A 19,838-nucleotide genomic window follows, 5' to 3' on the forward strand; every position below is an offset into this window, starting at 1 on the left:
TACCAGACCTGCTTAGAAGAAATAAGCACAGATGGTGGGTCTATTACTTCTCTAACAAAAAATGTGCCTCTTTTTTTTTGGTGTGTGTTTTATTCCCTTCTCCTAGTTGAAATGCAAGCAATTTTTCAAGTCAAGAAACCTCTGTAGGGATCCTTGAAAAGTTTTATCCATTACTTGTACATTTAGAGGGAAAACGTGATTAGTGATTTATTAAAATTTCATAATAAGAAGCTCAAAAAGTCTTTGTTAGAAAAATTCTTATTTCATTAAGAAACCATATATTTTGCATGCAAAGTAAAGGCTGCAGGGAGTAAGTTTTTATATCAAACCAGGATCCTAAATTACTCATTTAGTGATGACAAAACCATTTAGCCCACGTTAACAATACCAGTGTGGATCTTTTATTTATACATGGTTCAATGAAAATTTGTTTGTTGTATACATATTAAGAAAAAGAGCAGAAGGAGTTTAATAATGTAAGTGTTTTATTTGGGTTGAAAATACATGCATACAATGAAATATTCAAATCTTAACTGTACAATTCAATCTTTTTTCTTACACAAAATGAGAATTCTTGTGTAACCAGCACCCAAATCAAGGAACATATTACTAGAGCCCCAGAAATCCACTTCAGCCTTCTAGACAGTATCTCCTAGAGTAGTGCTTATGGTGATTTAGAACATTGATTTATTGTTAAACTTTTATAGATGGGGTCATAGTGCATGTTCTATACCTTGCTTCTTTCATTCAGCATTTAGCTTATAAGATATTACATATAGTTAGAGGGCGCCTGGGTGGCTCAGTCGGTTAAGCGACTGCCTTCGGCTCAGGTCATGATCCTGGAGTCCCGGGATCGAGTCCCGCATCGGGCTCCCTGCTCAGCGGGGGGTCTGCCTCCCCCTCTGCCCTCTTCCCTCTCGTGCTCTCTGTCTCTCATTCTCTCTCTCTCAAATAAATAAATAAAATCTTTAAAAAAAAAAAAGATATTACATATAGTTATAATTCATTCATTCTCATTGCTGTATAGTATATTATTATATAAATATACTCCCATTTATTTTCCCATCTTAATGCTTATGGACATTGGGGTTATGTCCAATTTGGGGCTATTTTGAGTAATACTTCCCTGAGCATTCTTATACCTGTCTTTTGGTAGACATTGTTGAGTATATCCCCAGGACCATGGGATTGTTAGCTTTAGTATACATGTCAAATAGTGGTTTATATCAGTTTGCACACCCATCCACAAAGAGAGAGGGCTCCAACTGGTCCATGTCCATGCCAACACTTGGTATCGTCTGTCTTTTTCATTTAAACTCTTCTGGTGTGTATGTACCACTGTTGCATCGTAGTTCTTAACTTTATGAAAACAGAAAAGAAAAACTTATTTTTAAAACTTATATTTCTGGGGCGCCTGAGTGGCTCAGTCAGTTAAGCGGCTGCCTTCAGCTCAGGTCATGATCCCAGGGTCCTGGGATCGAGGCCCACATCAGGCTCCCTGCTCGGCGGGAAGCCTGCTTCTCCCTCTCCCATTCCCCCTGCTTGTGTTCCCTCTCTCGCTATGTCTCTCTCTGTCAAATAAATAAATAAAATCTTTAAAAAAAACCCAAAAAACTTATATTTCACTTGAAGTATCTTAAATGCCCTGCGGCAGTGTTTTTCCTTATTTAAATAATATGTAAGAATAGTGATACTTAACTCCTGAATAATACACTAGTTTGGAATGAGATTCTTGGTCAGTTGTAATTGTGATAAAATTTATCTGTGTTATCAACTGTGATAGTTAAGAATAAAAATGTGAAATTCTTCAGATTAATATGACGTGACATTCCCGCATCTTGAAAGTAAGTTCATGGTCTGTACATAAACCAAGATGCAACCAAAGTAATAGTTTACAACTGACCCTTGAAGGATGTGGGGGTTAGGGGCATAGTCAAAAATCAACGTATGACTTTTGACTCTCCTGAAACTACAAACAGCCTACTGCTGACCAGAAGTCTTACCGATAACAGTCGATTAGCACGTATTTTGTGTGTTATATGTATTACATACTATATTCTTAGAATAAAGTTAAGTAGGGAAAATAAATAAAATGTTATTAAGAAAATAACTAGAAAGAGAAAATACATTTATAGTACTGTATTTATTGAAAAAAAAAATCCATGTATAAGTAGACCCAGAGAGTTCAAACCTGTATTGTGTAAGGTTTTACTGTATTTAAGTGATGAGACTAAATTTCCATTGCTCATATTATGTCTGTGTTTCTAGAGAAATAGGAAAATCTTATAGCAAACTTGCACTCTATTAGTTTCTTTTCACCCCTCCAGCAAGCATAACTTCCCTCTTTAGCTGGTAATATACAACTGTTCACTGCGATTTTTGAAGAAAATAGTACATCCTTTTCTAATTATGAGTAGTAAAACATTTGAAAATGCTGTAGTTACAGAAAAAAAGAAAGGATTACAAAAAGAAGAAAAACACTTTGGACAAAACTAATTGTATCTCTAGTTTATATTAGTTGGTTTCAGGAGTTTTCATTAATAATTATTGAGTGATTATATTTTGGAGCTCATGTTCCCTGGATTCATACCCTTGCTGCACACTTAACAAACTGTTGCATTAGGAAAGTTACTGAACATATTCACATCCTAGATCCCCAATCTGTAGAGTGGGAATCCTTATAATATAAATATTATATGATGTATTAATCTGGATTCTCCAAGAAGCAGATGCGAAAAAGGGATTAAACACAAGAGGGTTTTATTAAGGGAGATGCCTATCCAAACAAATGGGGTGGAAACTGAGTAAGGCTGGAAAAGCTGTTAGTCATGAAGCACGCGTGACCCAGAGTGCAGGGAAGGGGTAAGAAGTTTGAGTGGAAGTATCAAGCATGATGTGCAGCCTAAGGAAAGGTTAGCAAGGGTTTCAGGGATTCCTGAGACAAACTTAGCTATCAGAGGAACCCTCTGTCTTCCTGTGATGGCTCTGCATTAATATCCCTGCTGAACACAGTCTTCGGTTGGGGACAGGTGCAGAAATAGATTTCAGAGCAAAACAGCAGGTACTCTTAGTCAATTAAACTTGTTGTACTTTGAGGTCCATAGGCACATGCTCATGGCCACAACAAATGATTATCATGTAGATAAATTGACAAACTCCAATGAAAGTATCTAAAACAATGCCTGAATCATAAACATGGATTTGTCCATTTATGTATTCATAGTATTCATCATTATTAATAATAAATGCATTAATAAAGGAGCCACATATGTAATCTGCTTGAAATATTTGGAAGAAAAATATAATAGTGCTACAGAGGAGTTAAGAGAAGCTTAATATTTATAGTTTGCTTAATTCCTCTTAAGTAAAAAATATTATTACATATCAATAGATTTGTGTAATTGATTTCCTTCCACTAATAGTTATTGGTATATATTGCCAAATCCCTAATGTATACTGGAATACCTAACTCTATACCCCTTTATTTCTGCCTTAAGAAGCGGGTTTAAGGTTGTTTTAAAAATTAAAAAAGATTTATTAATATCATTATTTTTGTCACATGCAATTGATATTATCAATATAAAAAAGTTGCATCATTTAATTGGAAGGATCTAGCTAGTAATTGTTTGATCCACTTGTATAAATTAGTCACTGGGTGTGCAAAATTTGGGGAGGAATTGGATATTCATTAAAACTTCTTGTATCTGGCCATATTCTCAACAGTGGAACCTCCTTTCATCTTTTCAAAGAGCTTCCATTGCTGTAGAAAATCCACAGGGTGCATGAGAGTAGCTGTGATACTCTGCTCAAATAGAGGGAAGAAATATTACATTAAACATAATATGAAAATGCTTGCTGGAAATTCTCTGAGGCCACTTTATTATGACTTCTGTTTGAACAAACAGATTACTCAGAGGAGAGTCTTAAATGGAGAGAGTATGGAATGTTCAGGGCATGGCCTCCTATCTCTTACTTTTCCCTATTTGTACTCTTTGTAATTAGAAACGTAGCTATTCTTCCCTGTGTGTGTTATTCATATGCCTTTGCCATTTCTCGGGCTGGGATGTCATCCTTTGCTCTGGAGTTTACATTAACTATACCATCTAAGACCTGTTCTTCCCGTAATACTTCAAGGGCTAACACAAGCAATAACTTCTTTAATTTTTCCCCAAGTGTCTTAGTCCGGATGGACTTCTCCATATGTTCAGTGTTTACTACCCATGTTATCCCTAACCTCTCACATGGCATATACCGTTCCTTCTAGCTATTCCCATAACATACTGAACCTCTCCTTCATTCCTAGGATTGTGACTGATGAATCTAAATTGTCATTTTGGGAAGATAGTAATTTGCAATGACTTTAACCACCTATGAAGTCACCCTATTACATACAACATGATTTACTAGACCCTTGTTTAGATAAATGTTGGTGAAAGATTGTGTTTTTGTCTGCTTGCAAAATATTTTGCCGGTTTTAGTTGTTTATTTATAATGTTCATAATTTTGACTTTTGTAGTCCAGTATGTAAAAAAAAAATAGTATTGGGACTCATTTATATACCGTATACAATGAATTAAATTGACCCAGGTAATATGGATTCAGACATATGTGTAATTCAGCAAGACCTGGTAACAAAGTGGGATGTACATTAGCTTTCTTTAGTATATTGATAAATAGTATTAAAACATAGTTAATTTTCGGTTGGGTCTTTTGAGAGAAAAACATTAGAATAGTTCATGTTTCCATGGTAAGCATCTTACTAAAATAATGTCGCAGCTGGGCCAGGGCCTGTTCCAAGAAAAAAAGCATTGTTGTACACTCTTAAAAGAGTAAGATTCTGAGCTCAGGTGTATTCAAATGGTTATGGCAGATAATATTCTGATCAGATTACTAAATTCTATTATCTTCCACTTTTCACTTTGTTAGCTATACTCAGCGTGTGGTTGGAAATGGAATCAAAGCCCAATCTGGAAATCCCGAAGTCAAAGTCAGAGGAACTGATCCCGTGATAAATCAAATTATTGATAAACTGAAGCACGTTATTCAGGTAAGTGCTGATACTCTATTTATTGGTATAATCAATGGTAAATAATAAGTATTCGCTTTCCATTACATGTGATAAATCTATTAATCCTATCTGATGGTCCTACCTAAATGTGAGTATTGGAATCAATTATTTGTATTGAGATTTTAGAAATATTTTGTTGAGCAATTTTCTTACAGAGTCAATGTACAGTAGTATTTTATTTTATTTTATTTATTTTTTTTAAGATTTTATTTATTCATGAGAGACACACAGAGAGAGAGGCAGAGGCAGAGGGAGAAGCAGGCTCCTGGCGGAGCAGGGAGCCCGATGCGGGGCTCGATCCCAGGATTCCGGGATCGTGACCCGAGCCGAAGGCAGACGCTTAACCACTGAGCCACCCAGGTGCCATACAGTAGTATTTTAATGGAGGGCGCTCCGTATCTGTGAAAAGTAGCCATAGCCTCAGCATCTCAAGGTATAGTGAAAATCGTAGCATAAGCTTCATCCCCGATGAATGAGCTTTAGACATGGGGACTGCCGTGACAGGGAAAAAAACAACAACCATAGAAGACACTGGAGTCACTTTGCAGGCAACTCTCTGAGCCTTGCTGTGAAGGATTTTGCTCCACTTTCAATAAATGTTAAGTCATAAATGGATAATAGGCATTTTTGTATTTATTTCCTGTATCACCTTTTACATGTTATCTTATAATCTACCTAATGACTGTTTATGAAATACTTCTGTTATATCTTTAATAATCTGTAATCAAGTATGTATTACTGTTTTTAATATATAGCATATGAAGCATGTCAATTTCTATCAAAAGAGCATTTCACTGAATAATCTTTTAATTAGAATCAAATATTATATTACATGCTGTAATGGCCATCCTCCGTTCTTCATCTATTGGAGTTTGGGGTAAGAAGGACTATATTTTAGGTATTCGTTTTTTTATAACAATTTATCTATGCATATATTCTCATTTTTTCTAAGTAAAACCTTGGGTGGTTTCTTATTTCTGATATTCTATGTCAGAAACTATACCTAAGCATTGTATTGAGTTTTTATGAATATTAAAATATTGTAGGGGTGCCTGGGTGGCTCAGTAGTAGGTTAAGCATCCAAATCGATTTTGGCTCAGGACATGATCTCAGGGTCATGAGATCGAGCCCCATGTGGGTCTCTTCGCTGGGCATGGAGCCTGCTTGGGATTCTCTCTCTCCCTCTCCCTCTTCTCACCACTCTCCCCCTTGCTCACAGGCATTCTCTCTCTCTCTAAAAAAAAAAAAAAAAAAAAAAAAATCTAGAGTCATTGGTATGCTTTTCATAGTTGTTTTGCAAAACTTAAGTTTATGTAGGGCCAGTTCTTAGGATTCCATTTTTATGAAAGTCTGTATCTTTATCAAAGAAAATGTAAACAGAGGGCACTATGTCCAATACCATAGATCTCTCCCTTCCAGGAAGCAATAATTGTTACTTTGCTTATTCTGTGACTGGTGCATTGGGAAAACAGAGCTTTCACCCTGGATGGCAGAATCAAGTAAGTTCCATTGAGAAAAGTGTAAGAGAAAAATGGTGTCATGACTACTAGTGCATTAAACCTCATAGCCTCTAGTGAGTTAAACCAATTCTCTCAGAGAGATATATCCCAGGTAAAGTAAGTAGGTGCCTTATGCTGCTAGTAGGTCAAGCGCTCTAACATTTCTTGAACCTGAGTGGAACTGGGATTGTGTCAGGAGCTGAAGTGACCCTGAAGCAGGCATCAGAGTGAGCAGTATGAATTAGACCACAGTCTGGGGCAGAATGGCTGAGATCAGGTTGAAGATCTGTTGTTCTCAGAAGCAGTGATATTAAGCCCATCAGTAAATGTCACTCAGGCATTTAGAAGAAGGAGGTCACTCTTCCTGTCCAATTTTTGGAACCTTGATTTTCCATAATAAGAAAAACAAAGAAGACATCCAGAAAACAAAAGACATGCATCTTGACTCAGTGAGAAACTAACGGGGATTCAGAAGGACTTAGGATATTAGTTTAATTCTTGAATTTCCAGTGCCTCAATAAACAATCTATTAGGAACTCAACACATAAGAGGCTCCGCAACAGAGATTTGTGTGCAGGAGATTTCTGGCAGGGTGCCTTTGCAATCAGTGAAGGACTGGAGGAAGTAGCACTGTAGAGAGAGAGAGAGCGAGAGCGTGCAATTGTAGTAATAATGGAAGCTTCTTCTGAATCCAGTAGGACCTCTGGAGCTAGGATGGCCCTTTCCAGTTGGCCTGAACTGAAACAAGGAGGTGTGGGTTATTGGACCAGTAATTGGATGAGGGCTACTAGGGTGGAGGCAGGGGAGTGTTAACTCAGCTCTGAGTTACTACCAGCCAACAATATTACCTGCAGCTGGAGGAACAAATACCTTGTTCTAGCTGGCACCTCATAGCTTCATGCACTGTAACATGGTATAATAAGGTATGCAGATCTAGACTATTCAGGAACTCTAGTGCACATTGATCATAAAATGAAAAGAGCTTTAATATGAATCAGTCCCTTTCCTTGAGAGAAAATCTTAGTGGTCTCCAAAGGGAGCTAAACATTCCCCCAGAGAGGGCATAAACCAATCGACTGGAGGGCAGGAAGGAAAAATAGAACTTCAGTGTCTATTCTGTCTCGTTATGTTAATGTACTTGGTTGTAGGAAAGTGTATAAAATATGTAACAGCACAATGGCACATGTGTTTAGGGTAAAAATACATAAATTCACATATCAAGTAGGTGTGTGTTCAAACTTTATGGAATATATACATGATGAAAGTTGATGGAAACCTTGTTATAGGTAATGAGGATGGAGCTGCTATATAGGAAAGAGTCCACAGATAGAAGAAAACTATATTCACAAAGAAATAAGTAGATAGTCAAAATATAAAGGTTTATAAAAACTCTTAGGAAGAGGGTTCACTGATATGTTGCCCATCCAGCATAACGTCACTGTCTTCTTGTTTCGTAGGTTTTAAAGCCATATCCTTTTCAAGATGGCAGAGGGAAATAATCCCACTTTTTTTTTTTTTTTAGCTCTTGTGTTAAATTGAGTCTCATTCTTTCATCTTTATATTAGTGTGCAGATCTCCAATTATTCATGCTTAAGTTTTGTTCTAGGACTGTAAGAGACTATGATATAAAATGTTACCTTTGAGTTCTATCTTTTAAAGTCTATAGGATAAAGATTGAAACTTAGGTTTTTAGAGAAGATAGCAGAAAGTCATTTTGTACAGGTGTCATGAAAATATTCACCTTTAATGTCTTAGAACATGTTCTCTCCCAAGCCAGCTGTTCCAAAGAGGAAGAAACATTTTTGATTTTGCTAGACTTCTGACTGCTAATCATATATGTGTGCCCTGGCCGGGCTGGCTATTATACTGTCACTGTGAGGGGGGGAGTTATAAAGACCTAGCACGGTGTCAGGTCTGAAAAGTTTCAGAAAATTGTCTTCTATAAATGATAGTTTCTTCATTTGGGAGTAGTGTGAGACAAAGGGAGGAAGTAGAAGTAGGTTCAGAATTTAATCTGTAGATTTAGATGATCACTTATTTGTGTTTCCACAGAACTCAATCTATTTCTTACTGTGACAGATACTAAGTGCATTTAACAATGAAAATTACATCTCTCATTGTAGGGATAAGCTAATGTTCCTCTTGTCCTTTTCGCCCTATGTAAATATAGGGAAATAAACCAGCCATATTTATTAGCAAAAGTTGGCTCCATACATTAGCCTCCAAACACCTTTCTTTTTGGCCTGTCATTGAGCTGCACCTCATTTTCTACCCTGTAACTTCTGCAGTTACAGTCACTAAACAAGTGGGTAGGAATTTTACTTTGAAAAATGGCACTTTTTGAATGTCTTAATAATTTGTTCAAAATATTCGAACAGTACTTACTGAGTTCCCACTGTGGGCCTGGTTCTACACAAGGTTAAAGGGGTGAACAAAGCAGACGCAACTCTGTTCACATGAGATTTACATTCTAAGAAAAAATATGTAAGTACAATAACTGTCGGCTGACAAATGTTATAACAAACAAAACAGGATGAAGTAGGAAACGTTACTTAAGAAGAGTGTGCTTGTGGAGGCCACCAAAAGGGGAGGTGGATATTTGGGTTGATGCTGAAGAAGGAGAAGAAGGGAATCAGAAAAATCTGGGAGATCTGTGTGTGGGGCAAAAGGAATACTACATTCAAAGGACCTGTGGCAGAAATAGGTTTATTGTATTCGAAGAACAAACAGAAGGCCATGTGGCCAGAACTGAGTGAGTGGAGGGTAGAGAAAGAGAGAGATGCTCTGAATTAACGGGAATTTGGTAGACTCCAGCAGGGAGTTTAAATTTTATCCTAAGTGGGATGGGAAACCAAAGACTGTAGGCAGAGGATGATATAATTTAATTAATGTTTTGTAAAGATAATTTAGTCTTCACTTTGGAAAATGGACCAAAGTAGAAGAAGAACAAAAATAGAGGAAGTAAGTAATAAAGGCAGAAGATCATGGTTATCGGGACTAGAATAAGAAGAGTGGCCAACATGCGAAGCAGGGAGATTTAGATAAATACGGGAAGGAGAGTTAGTCAAGATTTGTTGATGGATTGGAAATGGGATAGAGAGGGGAGAGCAAGCATGAGAACTACCTTTGGTGGGGTGATAGTGTCATTAATGAAACAAGAAATTCTGGAAATGGAGCAAGTATGGGGTTTAGTTGTTGGGGTTGATTAGAAATTATGGTTTTGTTACATTTGAAATGCCTCAGACTCCCGAGAGATACAACCAGAATTCAGGGGCAACCACAGAGCAGGAGGTGCGTGTTTGGGAGCATCGGTGTTAAATAGTATTTAAGTCATGGGACTATGAGGTTGCCACCTTCTTCTTAGAGAATTAATTCGCAACAAAACTGTTAGGGGAGAATATAAAACAGCAGAATCATATGAAAGATGTGTATTCAGAAAATCTAGGAATGGAGAAAGCATTTATTAAATGTGTGTGATACCATGTAGCTACTTAGACAGTTGATGTAGGGCAGACAAGGTATTATTAATAACATGAACTTTTCTTTTACTGAAGAATAACCAATGTTCATTATAAGAAATTGAATTTTATTGTCTTAGAAAATTGTACAAAAGGGGGGAAAATAAATGTTCTAACACTTATAAAACAAGCAATCTCAGGAAATAAGCCTTGTAGGCTTTTGCTGTACTTAATTATACATATAATTAAATCAAAACTTTGACTTTCTCTTATAAAACAAAATGAGATCAAAGAGTGCATTTGGTTTTGTGTCCCGAAGTACTCACCTAACAACATATAACATATTTGTTTCCATACCATAAAATACTCAGGAATATGGTTGCTCGTGCATGTATATTATTCTATCATATGGAAGGACTATAATTTTATTTAATACCAAACTGAAGTTGGATATTTAGGTTGTTACCAATTTTTCACAATAATAAGTACTGCTAATATGAATATTCCTAAAGATGAATCTTTTTACCACTTTTTCCCCTTATGATACATTTCTAGATGGTTATAACCAAGAATCTGTTCATTAATAATCTTAGGTATTTTGATAAGTATTGCTAGATTTTTATCCAGAAAAATTGTAAGAATTTATACGTGAAGCACAGGATATTTGTCAACTTTCTCAGCATGTTGAGGGTATAGTTGGGAACTTGGCAGTGACCACACATTGGTGGTAGGAAAATCACATGGAATTCTAGAGACCAAAGTAGCAGTCCTTTAGACAGTCCTTTAGACATGTTAGCTTGAGCTGGTATCACCTGCAGGTACGGCAAGTATGGCCAAAATAAATATTTTAATTAGAAAATAGTTGCTAAAAATTTCAAGGCTTTCTAGAGAAAAGTCCTAGCAAAAACAAAGAACTTTATTTCATTGTTAGGAAAAGCCCTCTATTTTTAAATCCTACCAAGAAAAAAAAAAGTTGCTCAGAAGATCTGATATAAATGGGGAATTAGGGATTATAGCTTGGTTCTCAGGGAATATCTCAGGCACTTTTTCGAAGTCCCCTCACTGACTCTGTAAGTCCTTCTGAATTGGGGATAGGAAGCGTGGAGAAAAGAAGAAAGTCATGCCTGACCTCCCACCATCTGTCATTCTGCCCCTTTCTCTGGAGAAGCCATTGTGCTAACATACTTTCCAGCACTTTCCTGCGTTTTAAAACCTGTACTTGAGGGAGACAACGCTTGTACTGATGAAAATTGCCAGTGATGAGTACGGCGCAGTCAAGAGCAAGTGAGGAATTTTCTAAAAGGAGAATTTTTAAAGGGTTAACATGAACTTTCTTAGATGTTTGCATCAAACTGAATTGCCCTTTAATAATAGATTAGAAACAATACCTGATTTCTCTTAGTATACTGACTGAGGAAATGATTGAAAATTTTAATTCAGATTTTTTTCTCTTAGCAAACTCACTTTAAAACTCCTTGTTGTTCATATTTGACTAGGTTTGTTTAGGGCAAAGTTGTCAGGAAAAAATCATGTTTGCAGCAGTTTATCTTTAAACATTAAATAACATCTATCATTTTTCCTAAAAAAAACCAAAATGGTGTCAGCAGTTAAAAGCCTAACTCCTGAGTATGGTTAGTTATGAACGATAATGACCAATTGCTTAGAAATCCCTTTACTTACTTTCAATATGAAACATAAAAAGTAATATCACAGCAATTTTCTATAATTCTTTTATTGCAAAACCAATAAATGCTACAGTGTTGTTAAAAGTAGTAGATTTAAGTAACATTTTATTTCTTCAAACCTAATAATTATAATACATAAGAGAATATTATCAGTTTCTATTAAATATTCATTTTTATAGAGACTAAAACTTCTTTGGAAATATGTCTTCATGTGTAAAATAAATTTGGTTTTTAATGTGAGAAAAAGCAATAATCATAACCATTTGCTTGAAACTACAAAATATATAGACATCTTATAATATGTATTTCAATAATCACAACCTACTGGATTCAAGCAGAGATGAGGACGCTCTTATTTCATGTAGGAAAGGATGGCACTAAATTGCCTCTTTTCTTTTTTCCCATTCTCTTCCTAGAATACCGATATGATAAATAGAAACTTTAGAGCTGTGATAGAGTGAGAAGAGATTCTGATTTAAATCTTAATGAATAGTTCTAAGGTTAGTGTCTATAAATACAAAAAAACACCCCAAAACGCACAAGGTTTTTAGAATGTCAGTTTCTGAATTCTGAAAACTAAGTTTTTTTCATGAAAACACTTAATCTAATACACATTTTAGAAACTTCTTCTTATTGGTAATAACTAGTAACAGTGATGCAGAACCAGTCAATCATAACTGACTGGTCAGGGGTGTCAGCTGATTCTGTCAGTTTCCTTCCCTTCTGCCGACTGCTTTTCTTGCTCAGGAAATTCACCACAGCACCTTGACTCCTTGCTCCTCATCTCTACTACACACCAATGTCATGTTCCCAGGCTTACCGTATTAAAATTCCAGAGAGATACATACCTTATGATTTTACATTAGCAGTGCAGTAGTAACCAAAACACATTTAGTTATCTTTTGATTCAGAAGAAAGTATTTGAAATGTACTCAATAACTTTGAATGGCCATCTAATTTAGCAGTTTGTTGGTCTGAGTAAATTCAATGGAAGGTTGCTTTCTGGAGTGTGTAGTATAATGCACTGACTTCACTATTGGCCATTTCATTAAAAAAAAAAAATCAATTGTCAGCATAAAACCAACCATTTCAATTAGTGTACAATCAACTGGAAATGAGAGGATTTGGGTTGGCCATTGTTTTTTTTTTTTTTTTTTTAATTTAAAGAGTATGTAATTGTTCTATGTTGTATAAAATTTTACTTTATATTCACTTGGCTGCTGCTGATCTTACATGTTATTACTACCTATTAAGATTTGAGCCATTTATTTACCAGGTTTTCTGTTTATCAAATATACTGAAAGAATTTGAGCACTAGAACTTTTATACTTTATGTTTTGGTGATTAGTCATTTATGGGCTAAGACTTTTAATCTTTCTGTTAAAATATAACATGAAATATGCTTTATTTCACAAAATGACATTCCAAGTTATAGCCACCTCCCACAATAATTCAGATTTATTGTAAAAAATTGAAATTATTGGTATTTAAATTTTTTTAAGAATTATGAAATCTAAAAGATAAACGTATAACATTATATTATCAGAAACTAGAACAAGTGAGAAAAATAATGCCTTTGAGAGTTATTATCTATCCATTCAGTAATGTCAAAGCACCAAAAAAAGAAAAAAAAGAAAAACCCCCAAACAAAAAACAAAATCCCTTTTATTTCAATAAAACACACTGGCCACAATATAGCAGTATGCTAAAGAGCATGAGTTTTGAGTTAGGACAAGGCATATGATTAAATTCCAGTTCTTGTAGGTACTAGCTGTATGTCTATAGTCACCTTAATTAACATTTTTTGTTATATAATCAAAAATATAAAAAAATCATCAGTGTGTAGGATGTGGAGAAAGTGAAGCTCTCAAATACCACTGGTGGAATATAAAACCATGCAACTACTTTGATAATTAGATGGATTTGTAAAAGACTAAACATAGAGTTACCATGTGAGCCAGAAATTTTACTCACAGCTATATACCCAAGAGAGAAAAAAATATGTGTCCACACAAAAACCTGTGCATGAATGTTGATAGCAGCATCATTCATAATATCCAAAAAGTGGAAACAACTCATATGATCATCAACTGATGAATGGATAAATAAAATATTATATATCTGTAAAATGAAACCTTGTTCAGCAGTAAAAAGGACTTCATATGGATAAAATGCTACGACATAGAAGAACCTTGAAAACATAAGTAAAAGGGGTGCCTGGGTGGCTCAGTCGTTAAGCGTCTGCCTTCGGTTCAGGTCATGATCCCAGGGTCCTGGGATCGAGCCCCGCATCGGGCTCCCTGCTCCGCGGGAAGCCTGCTTCTCCCTCTCCCACTCCCCCTGCTTGTGTTTCCTCTCTCGCTGTGTCTCTCTCTGTCAAATAAATAAAATCTTTAAAAAAAAAAAAAAAGAAAAGAAAACACAAGTAAAAGAAGCCAGTCACAAAAGATCACATATTGTATGAATCATTTACATAATAAATATTAACAAATGTATTTCATTATTTTATTTTGACATCACTTTTCATTTGTATATAGAATATTCTCTTATACTGGCAATAACTATTGGTAGTATACTGAAGGCTTATCCTACCTGACCTTGATGGTTTTGCTAATACTGTGCTAAATAAGATAATTACTTTTTAATATCTAAATGCCTGTGAAGTTTTATCAGTCTTTGCCCTCTTACTTCCTGACCCACTTGCTGTTATTTCCCTAACACACTGTTGTCTGATTGCTGGCTCCATCATTCCACTGAAATGCTCTTGCTAAATTCACTGATTATCTTTCTCTTGTTATTCAGAATCTAATAGGCTTTTATCAGTTGTCATCTCTCTTGAGCATTTAATATCACTTATCTATGCTGTTGATCATCTCTTTGTTCTCACTCTCTTGATTTCCCACCAAAGTTTCTGATTACTCCACCCCAAGATCTTTGTACCTTTCTTTAATTTCTTTAAATTGAACTCAACGGAAGGGTGTTGAAGATAAAGCCAAGGAAATATCCTAAAAAATTATAACACACACAGAAAAGAGAAGGAAATAGTAAAATGATGAGACATTATAATTTCACTCCAGGAGATTCAAGTAATAAGAATTTCACAGAAAAGAACCAAACTAATAGAAGAAATTTATCAAATATTTTTTTTCAGAAATAAGGAATCATGACTCCAAATGGAACCTACTAAGTGGCCATGACAATGAATGAAACATACACCACACACAATAATTGTGAAATTTCTGAATACTGAAGAGAAGATATTAAAATCTTCCAGGGAAAGAAACCAACTAAAGAAAATACACAGGAATGCATGCAAAGATAGCTATTAGATTTATAGTTGCTTATTGACAGGAATACTAGACAAAAATGGAAAAGCAATACCTTCAAATTATGAGGCAACTGATTTCTGGCCTGAAATTCTATACCCAACTAAACTAGCAGTCAAGTATAAGAATAAATTTAAAAGATTTTCAGATAAGTAAGGATACACAGATACATATTTTGTTATACCTTTTGTAGAAAGCTGTTGGCAGTGGGAGTGATTGAGAAATAATAAGATAATAGGGTTTAGGAAACTTATATTGAAAACATCATAATAAAGAAAAGGTTGACTGTGGGAGGGAATTTTGTAAGCTAAAAAGGAAAAAAAAATCAGTAGCTTAAAGTGATATGTTGGAGTGTATGGAAAATAAATTACTAAGCATTTCACAGATCTAAATCATTTGAGGAAAAAATAAGATAGAGACATAGATGTGATAGATGCAAGGCAAGCTATGTAATTGATAGGTACCATGGCAATTATGGATTATGGGGAATAAAGCTTTGCAGGAAAAGAAATATAATCACAATACACTATTGCTCTGAAGTAAATAATATAATTGTAGACATTACAGTAATCAAAACTTTGCTAAAGCTGTATTAGTTGTATGGGAAAAGCAAATGGGGACTTGGTGGTATAACAGGGAGTCAGTAACTATTGTCAAGAATTGACAATGAAGAAACAGAAAAACTGCCTATTTACTAAAAGTTATATAGACACGTAAGGTTAATGCTAGAAAAATCAATCAGGTTGATTATTACTGCTTACAGGAGCAGGAAACATGGTATATAAAGTGCTTGGGCAAAGAAATGCTATTTTTTTCTTAACATAAGACTTTTGGTACTACTCATTTTCTACTAGATATGTTTATTACTCTGATAAATATAAATATAATTTTTAAAATGAAAGAGAAACTCTACATCATGATTTATATGGACATGCATGATCTTGTCTTCCATATCTCCAGCCTCATTAGCTAATTGCTCCCCTTTTCTACATAAACCTGACATCTACTCTCCCTACAGATAAACTCCTCATTGTTTCAGTTCTTTCAACTATTACTTCTAGGTCTTTCATTCTCTCTTTAAAAACAATAACAATTTTGGGGTGGAGTCTTTTGGGTTTTCCACATACAGTATCATGTCATCTGTGAAGAGAGAGAGTTTGACTTCTTTGCCAATCTGAATAACTTTTATTTCTTTTTGTTGTCTGATTGCTGAGGCTAGGACTTCTGGTACTGTGTTGAGCAATAGTAATGAGAGTGGGCATCCCTGTCATGTTCCTGACCTTAAGGGAAAAGCTCTCAATTTTCCCCCATTGAGAATGATATTCACTGTAGGTTTTCATAAATGGCTTTATGATATTGAGATATGTTCCCTCTATCCCTATACTTTGAAGAGTTTCAATCAAGAAAGGATGCTGTATATTGTCAAATGCTTTTTCTGCATCAATTGAGAGGGTCATATGGTTCTTGTCTTTTCTTTTATTAATGTATTGTATCACGTTGATTGATTTGCGAATGTTGAACCACCCTTGTATCCCATGAATAAATCCCACCTGGTCGTTGTGAATAATCCTTTTAATGTACTGTTGGATCCTGTTGGCTAGGATCTTGGTGAGTATTTTGGCATCCATGTTCATCAGGGATAATAGTCTGTAATTCTCCTTTTTGATGGAGTCTTTGTCTGGTTTTGGGATCAAGGTAATGCTGGCCTCATAGAAACAGATACCTCTCCAAAGAAGACATACAAATGGCTAACAGACACATGAAAAAATGCTCCACATCACTTGCCATTAGGGAAATACAAATCCAAACCACAATGAAATACCACCTTACATCAGTTAGAATGGCAAAAATTAACAAGACAGGAAACAACAAGTGTTGGCGAGGATGCAGAGAAAGGGGAACCCTCTTACACTGTTGGTGGGAATGCAGGCTGGTACAGCCACTCTGGAAAACAGTATGGAGGTTCCTCAAGAAGTTAAAAATAGAGCTACCCTACGACCCAGCAATTGCACTACTGGGTATTTACCCCAAAGATACAGATGTAGTGAAAAGAAGGAGCACATGCACCGCAATGTTCATAACAGCAATGTCCGCAATAGCCAAACTGTGGAAGGAGTCAAGATGCCCTTCAAAAGATGAATGGATAAAGAAGATGTGGTCCTTGGGCGCCTGGGTGGCTCAGATGGTTGAGCGTCTGCCTTCGGCTCAGGTCATGATCCCAGAGTCCTGGGATCGAGTCCCGCATCGGGCTCTCTGCTCCTTGGGAGCCTGCTTCTCCCTCTGCCTCTCTCTCTCTCTCTGTCTCTCATGAATAAATAAATTAAAAAATCTAAAAAAAAAAAAAAAAAGATGTGGTCCATATATACAATGGAATATTACTCAGTCATCAGAAAAGATGAATACCTATTTTTGCATCGACATGGATGGAACTGGAGGGTATTATGCTGAGTGAAATAAGTCAATCCGATAAAGACAATTATCATATGGTTTCACTCGTATGTGGAACATAAGGAATAGCACAGAGGACCGTAGGGGAAGGGAGGGAAAACTGAATGGGAAGAAATCAGAGAGGGAGACAAACCATGATAGACTCTTGACTCTGGGAAACAAACTGAGGGTTGCGGAAGAGAGGGGGGTTGAGGGGATGGAGTAATTGGGTGATGGGCATTAAGGAGGGCATGTGATGTGATGAGCACTGGGTGTTATATGCAACTAATGAATCATTGAACACTACATCAAATACTAATGATGTTTATATGTTGGCTAATTGAATTTAAATAAGAAAATTAAAAACAGCAACAACAAATTATTATTTTTTACTTGCAAAAAAAACAAAAACAATTTTATCTATTTTTTCTTTGTAAGTCCTGGTTATCCATTATGTTTCATTTTTTTCTGACAAAGAACATGTACTCCTGTAGTCTCCTTGGGACTCTGTACCTGACTTATGAGAGCACTTTTTAGAAAAGAAGAATTAAGGAATTAAAACACTGGGGTATTAGATACTATCAACAGTGGCCTCTTTCTCTCTACCCAAATATCTTGGTTGGTCTGCTATTCTTTATTATTTCTGATCTTAACCTGTATTTTCCTATTCTGACTTTAATGTTTTAAGCTATATCTCACAAACATTGCTAATGTTTTGGCTTAAACGTGGCTGTTCTTTGTGCTGGTTAAAAGCTCCAGAGAAACCTCTTTTCTAGCTTTTTCTGGATTTTTTAAAAAAAGATTTTATTCCTTTATTTGTCAGAGATCGAGAGAGAGACAGAGAGAGAGAGAACAAGCAGAGGGGAGTGGCAGCTAGAGGGAGAAGCAGGCTCCCCGTGGAACAAGGAGCCTGATGTGGGACTTGATCCCAGGACCCTGGGATCATGACCTGAGCTGAAGGTAGACGCTTAACCAACTGAGCCACCCAGGTGTCCCCTTCTTCTGGATGTTAAATCAAGTTCATAGTTCTACAACCTTCATTGAACTCTGGGTTCCTAGGGTCATAGTAGTTCATAAGGCTTCCCAAACAGCTCAGTTTTTCTCTTGTTGTTCATGATTTTCTGGGCCATGTACAGTCCTCTCTTGGCAGTGCTCAGGAATTGACTCCAAATACACCAAAACTTGGCATGCAAAAAGTAATTCACCTGATTTTCTGAAGCATTTCTTTGCCATACATAATTTTTAACTGGCTCATGTATAGTCTCAGCCTTCTGCAGGTGTATTAAGAGTCCGTAATGCTTTGCAGACTCAATAAATGTACTCTGTAATTACTTAAATATCATTTTATGAATGTGTTTGAAGATGTAATTTGTCAGAACAGAGCAGTTTCTGGATATATTTCTTGCAGTTCAGGAGCACTTAACCAGATGGCCCCCTATAGTTTTGGAACGGTAAATGCATCTCAAAAGTAGGATGAGGGTAGAGGAATGTGGTCACAGGGGATCAATGGGAAAGTTTCTTAGGCACAGGATATTGAAGAAGTGAAATAAATACTCTATAGAGATTCATTAAAAACTAAACTAAGTAAAAGTTCTATGATAAAATGAAAATATGAATTATAATAACCTTAAGAAATGTGATATGAATGTAAGTTCTGCATTTATTATGTTTTTCACATTGATATGATGGAAAGTTAATCGGTTTCATTAAGAATAAAACAAATCATGAGTTTTATAGTAATGAGTGTGAATGGGCATTTATATACATTTTACAAGGCAGGTCAGTTACTATTTCTGAAAATGACCATTTTGAAATTTTATATCTGGAAATTTATTATCAAACAAGGCCTGAAACTCATTATACAGATGGTAAAATCTAATTTAACTCCCTTTCACACTTCTTTTCTTTTTATCTTATAAAAGCAAATGAGTTTGTCAGCTTTTAATTATATAAGTCTAATTTGAACTTACTATATATATATATATATATATATATAACAAAACAAGATAGTTGCTAAATTTACTTGATTTAGGGACTTTCTATTGTACACATTCATTTTTAATTTAATGATAAGAAAATCTCTTCAAGGTTTTTGTAAAGGAATCACATTATCAGAAAAGTTTACATTTCTAAAAAATAAATATGTTCTTAAGGCCCTTCACAGATCTTGGAATGAAAACCTAATTCTTAAGAATTTTTAAGTATTTGATTTGTACCCATTAAAATGTATAGAATTTAAATTTCATAATTCCCCATCTTAGAAAATGTGAAACATGACTCACACATATCATGTAAATACTTAAATTCTGATTTAAGTAACCACACTGTTTTCTCATTGATGAAAATTGAGTAGCAAAATTATTATATTTCATCCA

At 35.4% G+C, this 19,838-nt stretch overlaps 1 protein-coding gene across 1 annotated transcript in view; it reads left to right on the top strand.

Annotated features, from left to right (window-relative positions):
• Nucleotides 1–19,838, top strand: part of GPC5 (glypican 5) — a 1,215,201-nt gene that overhangs the window by 369,821 nt on the left and 825,542 nt on the right. Inside the window, exon 6 of the mRNA XM_081815097.1 lies at nt 4,927–5,047. Coding sequence (XP_081671223.1) covers nt 4,927–5,047 — 121 coding nt within the window. The remainder of the gene's footprint in view (nt 1–4,926; nt 5,048–19,838) is intronic.

The sequence above is a fragment of the Leptonychotes weddellii genome, chromosome 3 (genome assembly GCF_054177405.1).
Source record: "Leptonychotes weddellii isolate Sample4059 chromosome 3, ASM5417740v2, whole genome shotgun sequence".
Classification (NCBI taxonomy): Eukaryota; Metazoa; Chordata; class Mammalia; order Carnivora; family Phocidae; genus Leptonychotes; species Leptonychotes weddellii.